At 43.6% G+C, this 8,910-nt stretch overlaps 9 protein-coding genes across 9 annotated transcripts, besides 6 other annotated features; 6 read left to right on the plus strand and 3 right to left on the minus strand.

The window, feature by feature from the left end:
* Nucleotides 1–44: 44 nt before the first annotated feature.
* On the minus strand, nt 45–1,181 carry Tco025E_00049 (polyribonucleotide 5-hydroxyl-kinase; the record flags this gene model as incomplete). Its single annotated transcript, XM_029366998.1, has 1 exon — nt 45–1,181. The coding sequence occupies one exon, from the start codon at nt 1,179–1,181 to the stop codon at nt 45–47; it is 1,137 nt and encodes a 378-aa protein (XP_029232871.1).
* Tco025E_00050 (uncharacterized protein) lies at nt 1,180–1,533 on the plus strand (the record flags this gene model as incomplete). Its single annotated transcript, XM_029366999.1, has 1 exon — nt 1,180–1,533. One exon carries the CDS (start codon nt 1,180–1,182, stop codon nt 1,531–1,533), a length of 354 nt encoding a protein of 117 aa, XP_029232872.1.
* A 460-nt stretch (nt 1,534–1,993) lies between these two features.
* Nucleotides 1,994–2,066: a microsatellite.
* A 32-nt stretch (nt 2,067–2,098) lies between these two features.
* Nucleotides 2,099–2,148: a microsatellite.
* A 378-nt stretch (nt 2,149–2,526) lies between these two features.
* On the plus strand, nt 2,527–2,895 carry Tco025E_00051 (uncharacterized protein; the record flags this gene model as incomplete). Its single annotated transcript, XM_029367000.1, has 1 exon — nt 2,527–2,895. The coding sequence occupies one exon, from the start codon at nt 2,527–2,529 to the stop codon at nt 2,893–2,895; it is 369 nt and encodes a 122-aa protein (XP_029232873.1).
* A 195-nt stretch (nt 2,896–3,090) lies between these two features.
* Nucleotides 3,091–3,135: a microsatellite.
* A 627-nt stretch (nt 3,136–3,762) lies between these two features.
* Tco025E_00052 (uncharacterized protein) lies at nt 3,763–4,152 on the plus strand (the record flags this gene model as incomplete). Its single annotated transcript, XM_029367001.1, has 1 exon — nt 3,763–4,152. One exon carries the CDS (start codon nt 3,763–3,765, stop codon nt 4,150–4,152), a length of 390 nt encoding a protein of 129 aa, XP_029232874.1.
* Nucleotides 4,153–5,129: 977 nt separating this feature from the next.
* Nucleotides 5,130–5,654, plus strand: Tco025E_00053 (putative replication factor A, 51kDa subunit; the record flags this gene model as incomplete). Its single annotated transcript, XM_029367002.1, has 1 exon — nt 5,130–5,654. The coding sequence occupies one exon, from the start codon at nt 5,130–5,132 to the stop codon at nt 5,652–5,654; it is 525 nt and encodes a 174-aa protein (XP_029232875.1).
* A 60-nt stretch (nt 5,655–5,714) lies between these two features.
* Tco025E_00054 (uncharacterized protein) lies at nt 5,715–6,101 on the minus strand (the record flags this gene model as incomplete). The annotated part of the gene is made up of 1 exon (XM_029367003.1): nt 5,715–6,101. The coding sequence occupies one exon, from the start codon at nt 6,099–6,101 to the stop codon at nt 5,715–5,717; it is 387 nt and encodes a 128-aa protein (XP_029232876.1).
* Nucleotides 6,102–6,605: 504 nt separating this feature from the next.
* On the plus strand, nt 6,606–6,935 carry Tco025E_00055 (succinyl-CoA synthetase alpha subunit; the record flags this gene model as incomplete). The annotated part of the gene is made up of 1 exon (XM_029367004.1): nt 6,606–6,935. One exon carries the CDS (start codon nt 6,606–6,608, stop codon nt 6,933–6,935), a length of 330 nt encoding a protein of 109 aa, XP_029232877.1.
* A 214-nt stretch (nt 6,936–7,149) lies between these two features.
* Nucleotides 7,150–7,196: a sequence feature (A-rich).
* A 67-nt stretch (nt 7,197–7,263) lies between these two features.
* Nucleotides 7,264–7,282: a microsatellite.
* A 378-nt stretch (nt 7,283–7,660) lies between these two features.
* Nucleotides 7,661–7,682: a microsatellite.
* Nucleotides 7,683–8,127: 445 nt separating this feature from the next.
* Tco025E_00056 (uncharacterized protein) lies at nt 8,128–8,445 on the minus strand (the record flags this gene model as incomplete). Its single annotated transcript, XM_029367005.1, has 1 exon — nt 8,128–8,445. One exon carries the CDS (start codon nt 8,443–8,445, stop codon nt 8,128–8,130), a length of 318 nt encoding a protein of 105 aa, XP_029232878.1.
* Nucleotides 8,444–8,797, plus strand: Tco025E_00057 (uncharacterized protein; the record flags this gene model as incomplete). Its single annotated transcript, XM_029367006.1, has 1 exon — nt 8,444–8,797. One exon carries the CDS (start codon nt 8,444–8,446, stop codon nt 8,795–8,797), a length of 354 nt encoding a protein of 117 aa, XP_029232879.1.
* Between the last annotated feature and the right edge of the window lie 113 nt (nt 8,798–8,910).

Below are 8,910 nucleotides of genomic sequence, written 5' to 3' on the forward strand. Positions count from 1 at the left end.
AGAGAAGATGGAAGGGGTGGAATAGTTTTATTCGCTGCCCCCCGCTACCGTGTTATCCAGTGAAATGAGCCCACAACCAGTATTAACTTTTCAGAAAGAACGGAGTGTGTACTGACGAGAAGATTCACACCATGTGCATCAACGCCCTGTACTCTCGCCAAGGCGAATGGGGCGAGGGAAAGAACGTCTTTATCACGTCTTGTGGACGCCTCAAGCAATGCACCCACACATCCAACTATTCCCTCCAACGCGTCCTGTTCAACAACCGCGACAACTGCATGGCCTTCAACATCCTTCAATACAAGTATTTCAATGCTTGAAAAGGACTTATTAATCTCTGAGGGTTGTAGGTCAATGGCACCTCCACCAAAAAAATAGCTCTCCAACTTGGATGATAAAAGTTCTGTTCCAGCATCCATCGGAGGGTAATGAAACGATTGAGAAAGTCTATCAATCCGTGTGTTCACAGAAGGATGGGTATTGGGTACGTTTCGCATTTTCATGATTCTGTTGTAAAGGCCAGTAAAAAGAAAGTCATCACCAACGCAGAGAACATGAGAAACATTAAAACGCCTCAAAAGATCCTCTGTAAATACAAGGCCACTGGTTCCTCTTAAATCTGGAAGTACAACGACAGCGCCGCTAGATCCAACTACTCCACCCAGATGATTAGCAATTCTATCACTCACAGAAGTCAATAGCAACTTGGTGTAGTGTTTATATGGTCCAAAGATATTCCACTCTCCTGAACTACCTCTGCTTTGCGGTTCAGATGATCCCGTAAAAAAACAAACAGAAACAGGACCAGTCGTTGTCTCCTCATCAAGCGTCATGGGATACTCAATCACTCCCGCGCAGAGCGTTCCAGGGGCCCCAAGCATTTGTCCTATACCAGAATCAAGATCTACCAGTTGAGGGCACCACCCTGTTCGGGCCGCATAGTTACAAAGCGTTCTCGCAATAGCGTGTTTCTCCGTATCATTTTTTCCACAAATAAGTACCACGGGTCCAAACAAGGAATTTCTATCAGCCATGATGCGTGCATCGTGTATAATGCAATGATATTCGACTAATGGTCTTAGGAACGGTGGGATTGTAGACCGATAACAATTCAGAATAAGTTGTTTTGGTCCTTCAATGCGAATAGAGGCGCTATTCCATGCAAAAACTGAAAAGACCATGCCCGGCAACAAATTATATGATACATCCACAAGAGCAGGGGCACCCAATACATCCACTCGAGGTTCCACTCCACTTGTTACCGAGAGAACTTTCAGAGTCGCCGAGCATCGTTTCGTTTTGTGGGGTACCGAAACCACCAGCTCTGACCCAGCACTTAAAAACGTGGTGACTGTTTCCGCGGACTCCATGTATGAACCCCCCAAAAAAAGAAGCCCCAAGACCAAAATGAAAGACTACACTAAAGCCGTAGCAAGAAAAAAAAGAAAAATCACTGATTCCAGTATTCAGACACCAATCGCAGCAGAAAAAAAAACAAGCAACACCAATGCGCCAGGGCAAATACGCGCGTGAGTGTGCGTGTCCGCGGCGGGCCGCGGGGAATCATTGTGAAGAAAAAGTTTTTTTTTTTCTTTGAGGTTCCCTTCCGGCCCCGGACCAGCCAGGCGGCGGGCAGAAGAAGGAGGGAGAAAAGTGTCCGCGGGCCGCGGCGCCGCCGTCTCCAGCGTTCCCGCCCCTGGCCCCGTGAGGGCGCCGCCCTCGCCCGCGGAAACGGGGCCGGGCGCGGTGCGCGCGTTAGCGGCTCCGCCCGGCGGGGAGCTGCCTCACCGCGGTCGTTGCTGTGTGGCGTTGCCGGGGGCGGGCCGTATGTGTGGTCTCTTGTTGTCTTCTGTGTGCCCTGTCTTTGCTTTCTTTTTTGTTTTATTTCCTCTGGTTTTTCGTGCGCGGCGGCATTACGTTACGACCACTGTTGTTATTGATGTTTTTATTTTTATAATAATTATCACTGGTGTTATTCTGATGATAGTTATTGTTATTCAATTATGCCTTTTTTTTCTTATGTTTGTTTTTATTTATTTATTCTTATGAATTTTTATTGTTTTTATGCTACTCCCTTTTTTGATTGCCTTCTCACCAATTTGTTTTTTTTGTTTTATTAATACTGTGTTAGTTTTGTATTAGTTTTGTCGCATAAAAAAAAACAATAGCGGGGCATAGATAATGTTTAGAATCTCACCTTCTTTGGGATGGAGACGGACAGCAGCTTTGTATTTGCGGTCAAGTAAACTTAGTCAATATGAGCAAGAGGCCTTCGAAGCAAGGACAAGGTTAGAAGAGTCTAAAACATACCCCGGGCCAATTCGTTCGGCAACTCCAGGAGATACCCGTTTTTATGCAGGTAGTTTAGAATCTATTCTTCAAGACACTGATCGACATTATTGGAGGTCAGTGACAGATGATCCTCAAGTGCAATATCTTATTCCTTTACGAATTCGATTTAAGCTTTTCACTTGGGTCACAACTGGTTGGGAGCAACGACTACAAATTGTTCAAATAATGGCTCCAATGGATAGCACAATTGCTCAACTTATTGAGCTTGTTGCAATCGAAAATCAGTCTCCTTATCTTTGCTCTTCTCCTTTTACGCTAAATATTGATGGAAAAGAATTGGATCCTGATAAAACGCTCTCAGAATACGGAATTACAGAGCATTCTCGTATAGACGCAATAGAGAAACAGGATCACTTGCTCCATAAAGAAAATGAAAAACCATTGGATTGGACGGTAGACGAGATGACTGCAGAGTGTCTTAACCGTAGTCCATACAAAGAAATGGGAATACAGCCTCTACCAAATCTGGCTCCAAGATATGAGGCACGTCCCAAAGGCTACTTTGGAAGAAATAACTATAGCGGTATGAAGCAAGAATCGTAAGCACTGGAATAAGAAGAAAAAAAAAGAAGGGGCGAAATGGGAAATGAAAATACATTAAGTAAAAAGAAATATAAATTGATTTGCCGTTTTATGTAATATTTTCTTTTTTTTCCCCCCCTGTTATTGGTTTCCTTTTTTTTTTTGCTCATAGTTTGTTTATTATCCAAACAAATTTTTCTTGTATTAATACGCATATATTATTATCAATTTATTATTATTAATCTATTTTTATTACTATTACATTTAGTGCATATTAATGTATACTTTTATTCCTTGTTGTTTTTTTTCTACTTTGCCTTTGATGTTAGTAGATAACTGAGGTGAGGGAAACAAGGACAAACAGTTTTTCTATATTGTTATTATTTTAGTACGATGGAAATAAGTAAAGCAACGGAGAATGTTTTGGCAATTGCAGATAACGTTATTGCTTCCATAGCTACCGGCTGTTTGGTGGATAAGGCAAAATGTGATCGGCCCTTGAGCCTATGTGTTCATACATCAGTTTGTCCTGATCGGGTAGATAAAGGGCTCCAAACCGAGTTGTGTAGTGTGACCAGGGCAGTTCAGCACTGTCAATTGACAAAAAGTATTGCAGTACAAAATGTATCGTCAAGCGTAAATCTGGGTACGCAGACAGAGTTTTGTTTAGTATCTTCAGCAGTTCAAACAGAGCCGGATTCATCTCGTGATTTTATTAAGGAAGTTTTTAAACAAGCCACCAATATTTTTACTTCAAAATTGGTGAATATGGAAGAGATGTGGAAGAATTTACTCAACCGTTTAAATCGTTTAAGTTTAGAATTTGAAAAATTATCAAATGTCGTGAATTCTATGATCAGATCACGCGATTGTATTGAGAAAAAATTAATGGAAACTCAATGTTTTCATGTTATTTCTGTATTTTTACAAAAAGAACTCGAGGATCGTTGTGATATTTATGAGGAAGAGCAGGGAAGACGCTATAGCATTGCGTTACTTGCGAATAGTGCCATGGTTAGATTTCATAGAGAATGCGAAACAGCTTTTTTACTGTCTCAAAATGCGTTAATCGAAAACTTGGATAAAATAGCTACTTTACAGAAGCAAATTTCTGATATTAACGAAGAGAATGCTATTAGCACTGGCACAGATGTATCTGGAGGTTGCAACGATGGGACGGAGAGGAATTTTGTGGAGGATACAGATGATAATGAATCTCTTAATGAAATGAAAAAGTTATTAACAGAATGTTGGGTAGTTTTGGGCCAAGATACATAGTTTCTCGCCTTGTATTTGTATTATAACTATTTACTTCGTTATACACAATGAAAGTGCTGAATCTTGAGAGGGTCACAAAGGATGGTTCTTTCTTGAATTTTATAACACATCATGATATATACATGCCCGTATATGTTAACTTTTTTTCCTTTTCCTTTTTTTCCCCTTTTATGTATCTATATGTAGTGAATTCTATAGTTTTATTTTTTTACTTTTATGAGAACTTGTTTTTTTTCTTTTGTTCTTGTTTTTAGTTATTGATATTCTTTTTATGAAGTTTTTTCAATGACGTTTAGGTTTATTACAATCCCTTTGAGAAAATCAAAATCCCGCGATGAAAAGTCGGATGCTGATTTTAAAGGAATGCCTTTATCGTTAAAAAAAATATTGAAGAAAAAGGAAAGTCGTGCATTTCAAGGTTTGAGTTGATTTCAAAAGCGTTTGAGAAAGGGTCCAAGTATAAGGATATTTCTTGGAAATCAGTCGAAGGGAGAGAGAAGATGGTTAAAGACATCATAGATGCAGTGAACCTATATGCGAGTGAAGTAGCGAACCTATTGTTCGAATATCCCGTTTTCGCAACCGAATACTATTACTGTTGGGAATCATCTTTGGTGGATAATGGAGGCGTGTTTTTTGACGATTTCCGATATGACTTGCAATGCATGTACTTTAATGTAGCGGCAATGTTGATGAATATACCAGAGTATTTACTCTGTTGGCAAATGACCCCTTCGAATGCGTCGATGTTGGAAAAAGAGTCCTACCGATTTCTCTTACAGGCTGCTGGGTATTTTAATCTTCTTCAAGAAATGGCTCGGGATGTTAAAAGATATTTGGTTGGTATAACTGAATTGAAACGTCCAGAAGATGTCGATGAAGATTTTTTGGAATTTTTTCGGCTTTTAGCTCTGGCGCAGGCACAGGAAATTGGGGCGACCAAGGCTGTAGAAAATGAAATAAGCGGTGGGAAAGTAATGGTGGCAAGACTCTCACACCAGGTTTTGAGGCTTTATCAAGAGGCTTTAGAAATTGCCCAAAAGCGTATTAGCTCTTCAAGAAATGAGTTTTTGGATATTTTGGCCTTTGTTCAGCTTAAAGCCAATGTGTTTGAAGCATTGACGTTTTCCCACGCAGCTTCTGCCGTATTTGACAGTACTCCTGGCGAAGGTTTGTGGTTTGTTTCCCAGGCTGAAATTTATGCAAAAGTTGTTGCAAATCATCGTGATCAGGCAAGAATGAAGAAAAAATCTATACCCTTTCGTGGAGATGATCTTATTCAGAACTGTTGCGATATTGTGCGGAAAAATTTTGAGCGAGTTACAAGGATTAACTCCTTAGTTCACCGCGTAAAGCCTGCAGACGGTCCACTGCCTCTTCCACCAGCTTATGAGTTGGCTCAAATGAAACAGGTCCAACTTCCTGCAAAATTTCCTCATCAAGTAACTCAGCCACCCGCTTCTTTGACTTCTGCTGACGGCGGCAATAAGGCTTCAGATTGACGCATAAATTTCATGTTAGACTTCCACTTGCGCTTTTGTTCGAAATTCAAGGGATGCTTGTTAGCAATGGGCTTGATTGTTTGTGGGGGAAACAAAAAGATACACCGAAGAAAATTTGGAAAGTTCCATTTCTTCTGACTGTATGCGCTTTGAATTATTATTACTATTCTTTTTTCTTTTGATAAACTTCCTATTTGAATTCTTGTTTATTTTTAAAATTCGTTTTTCCGTATTTTCATTTTGCTCTCTGCTTTGCATAAAAATCATTTTTTTTTTTTTCATATTTTTTATTCGTTTTGTTAAACTATTGAATTCAAATAAGGAATCTCTAGCCGTTCTAAAGCTCTTTTTATTTTTAACAGAAGGAAGATGTTCGCCCGCACTGCCATCCGCAGCTGGATTAACAAGAACACAAAGGTGATTTGCCAAGGTATCACCGGTAAGCATGGCGCCTACCACACCAAGCAGGCCATGGAGTATGGCACCAAAATGGTTGGTGGTGTCAACCCCAAGAAGGCCGGAACCGAGACCCTTGGATTGCCCGTCTTTGCCACTGTTTCAGAGGCTGTCAAGGCGACAGGTGCCGATGCTTCTGTTATCTACATTCCCGCCCATCACTGCGCGGCCGCCATTGAGGAGGCCCTTGATGCCGAAATTCCCCTTGTTGTTGTCATTACGGAGGGAATTCCGCAGTGGGATATGCTTCGCGTAAAGTCCATGCTCCTTTCTCAGAACAAGACGCGCCTGATTGGACCCAACTGCCCTGGTATTATCTGCCCGGAAGAGTGCAAGATTGGCATCATGCCTGGCCACATCCACAAGAAGGGCTGCATTGGTGTGGTGTCCCGAAGCGGTACACTCACCTATGAGGCGGTTGCTCAGACCACGGCGGCCAACCTTGGCCAATCGCTCTGCGTTGGTATTGGTGGCGACCCGTTTAACGGCACCAACATGATTGACTGTGTCAAGCTGTACCTTGAGGATCCCAAGACGGAGGGCATTATTCTGATTGGTGAGATCGGTGGAACTGCAGAGGAAGAGGCCGCGGAGTTCATCAAGAACCATCCCATCAAGAAGCCCGTGGTGTCCTTCATCGGCGGTGCGACGGCTCCGCCAGGCCGCCGCATGGGTCACGCAGGTGCCGTGGTGTCTGGTGGACAAGGTACGGCAAAGGGGAAGATGGATGCTTTGAGGGCCGCGGGCGTCTTTGTTTCCGAGTCCCCTGCCCAGCTTGGTGAGTTGATGGTCGAGGCTCTCAAGCAGAAGCGCGGAACGGCGTAACACTCAGGCTGCAGCAAAGTAACAACGAGAGAAGCTACTGCGCTGGGGCTTCTAAGGCTAAGCAGAGATTCCTTGATAAAACTAATCCCTATAAGAAAGGAGACGAAAAGTTCGAAGTAAAGGCGGGGGTGCACCATGTGATACAAAAGAGACAAATATGAAAAATTTGAGCAAGCAATCCTAACAAAAAGCAACACATATATATCTGTAATTCAAAAAGAAGGCAAAAGCAATACAAGAGAAAAAGAAACAAAAAAGAAACAATATTAATTATAAGCAGGGGAGGACAGTGTTCATTAAAAGCTTGATAGGGCGGGCCCGTCGGGGCAAAAAAAAAAGAAAAAAAAGATACACTCCCACATCTTCCCAATGAAGAGGCAACGGGTGAAAATAGCAGAGGAGCAATAGCTTTTCCTGCGTATTCTTCTTCTATTGCTTCATGCGGGTTGGGGATGGTTCCTGCGCATGCTTGTTGTTCCAACGAGGTCGCAGGGGCGAGGGTATATGGGGGTACTGTCCACAAAAAGGCGCTTGGCGGTCCCGAAGTGTTGGAAAGGAGGATGGCGAAAAAAAACAGCGAAGAGAGGTAATCAGCTTAAAATGATAAACAAAACCGGAAAAATAAGCGGGCGAGGCGTATATCCAGATCGACAAACGAAGTAAAATGTAAGCCCCCTCTTGTACACGACTACGCGCAGATGCTTTTGTCGCCTAGTGGACGTCCCTTTTCTTTTTTCTTTTTTTTTTCATCCGTAGCCCGCCGTCCAGGAAGCAACGCACACCGCAATGGTGGACCGGGCGAAGGACCGTGTTGTGTTGTATTTGTGAGCCTGTCCCTGCTCTGTCCCAGATGGAGGAAGGAAGAACGATGAAGAGACGTTTTCACTAAATTAATTTATTCTTCTCTTTGTTTGTGTTTCCCTTCTTCCTTTCATGTGTTCTTTTAACTTTTTTTTGTTAATGTTGCTATTGTAATGCTTCTGGTTTACTCCTAATATGTTTCCTTCCTGCGATGTTTCAACCGGATAACAAGTTGCCCCGTTTCTCCTTCTTTTTTCTTTCCCTCCCCCTTTTCCTTCTTGGAAACATGTACACCTCCCTGTTGTGGTGCTTGTTCCTTCCCTTTCGCCACGCACGCGTATGCATGTGTGAGGGACAGGGTCCAGAGAAAAATATAAACCATGGACGAGGATTACGACGACTTTGGCGAGTACAACGACGCCGCCGATGACTGGGAGGCGGAAGCGGCGGAGGAGGAGGCACGTGAAAAGGAGATCCTCGAGCAGAAGGCCATCATGGAAGAGCAAAAGGCGAAGAAACGAGTCAAGGCCCCAGCAAAGGTGAAGGAGGAAGAGGAAGAGGCACTTGCGGCGGACGTCGCATCGGCGCTTATTATGATGAAGGAAAAGGCGAGCAGTGCGGGGGAGGCGATGAGCCTACTAGGAGATTCGGGCAAGGAGGCGTCGACGCTCATTGCGGATATGCCTGTTAACACCAAGGAGGAGGCCATGGCGGTTGGAGAGGCTATTGCGAAACGATTGCTGACATTCTCAGAGTCGCCGCACTTCAATACGATGCTTGCTGTGGTTTTCCAGGACTTTGCTCAGGAGTTCCGCACACGCGAGGCTGCAAATATTGAGGCGACGCGGGTGCATGTGTCCAGCGAGGCGATAAAGAGACGAGGCAAAAAGTCTCATAAGGCAAAGGCGAGTAGCCACGCCGACGGCGCTGCAACAACAGACGCCCCCGTCAACAAGGAGCCGGCTGGAGGAAAGAGGGAGGGTGATGCGTTGGCTTTTGACGCTGTTTCCGACGTTGTCGGTGTGGTTGGCATTTCGAGGGAGGAGGAAGACTTCATATGATCGTGCCGTTAAACACTAAAAGGAAAACGGAGGAGGTGGGGATAATAAATGGCGAGAGAGAGAGAGAGGCAAGAAAAGCAAGAACAAAAAAAGGAAATAAGCGCCGATGACGG

The sequence above is a fragment of the Trypanosoma conorhini genome (assembly GCF_003719485.1).
Source record: "Trypanosoma conorhini strain 025E chromosome Unknown Tco_14.4_contig_00001, whole genome shotgun sequence".
NCBI lineage: Eukaryota > Euglenozoa > Kinetoplastea > Trypanosomatida > Trypanosomatidae > Trypanosoma > Trypanosoma conorhini.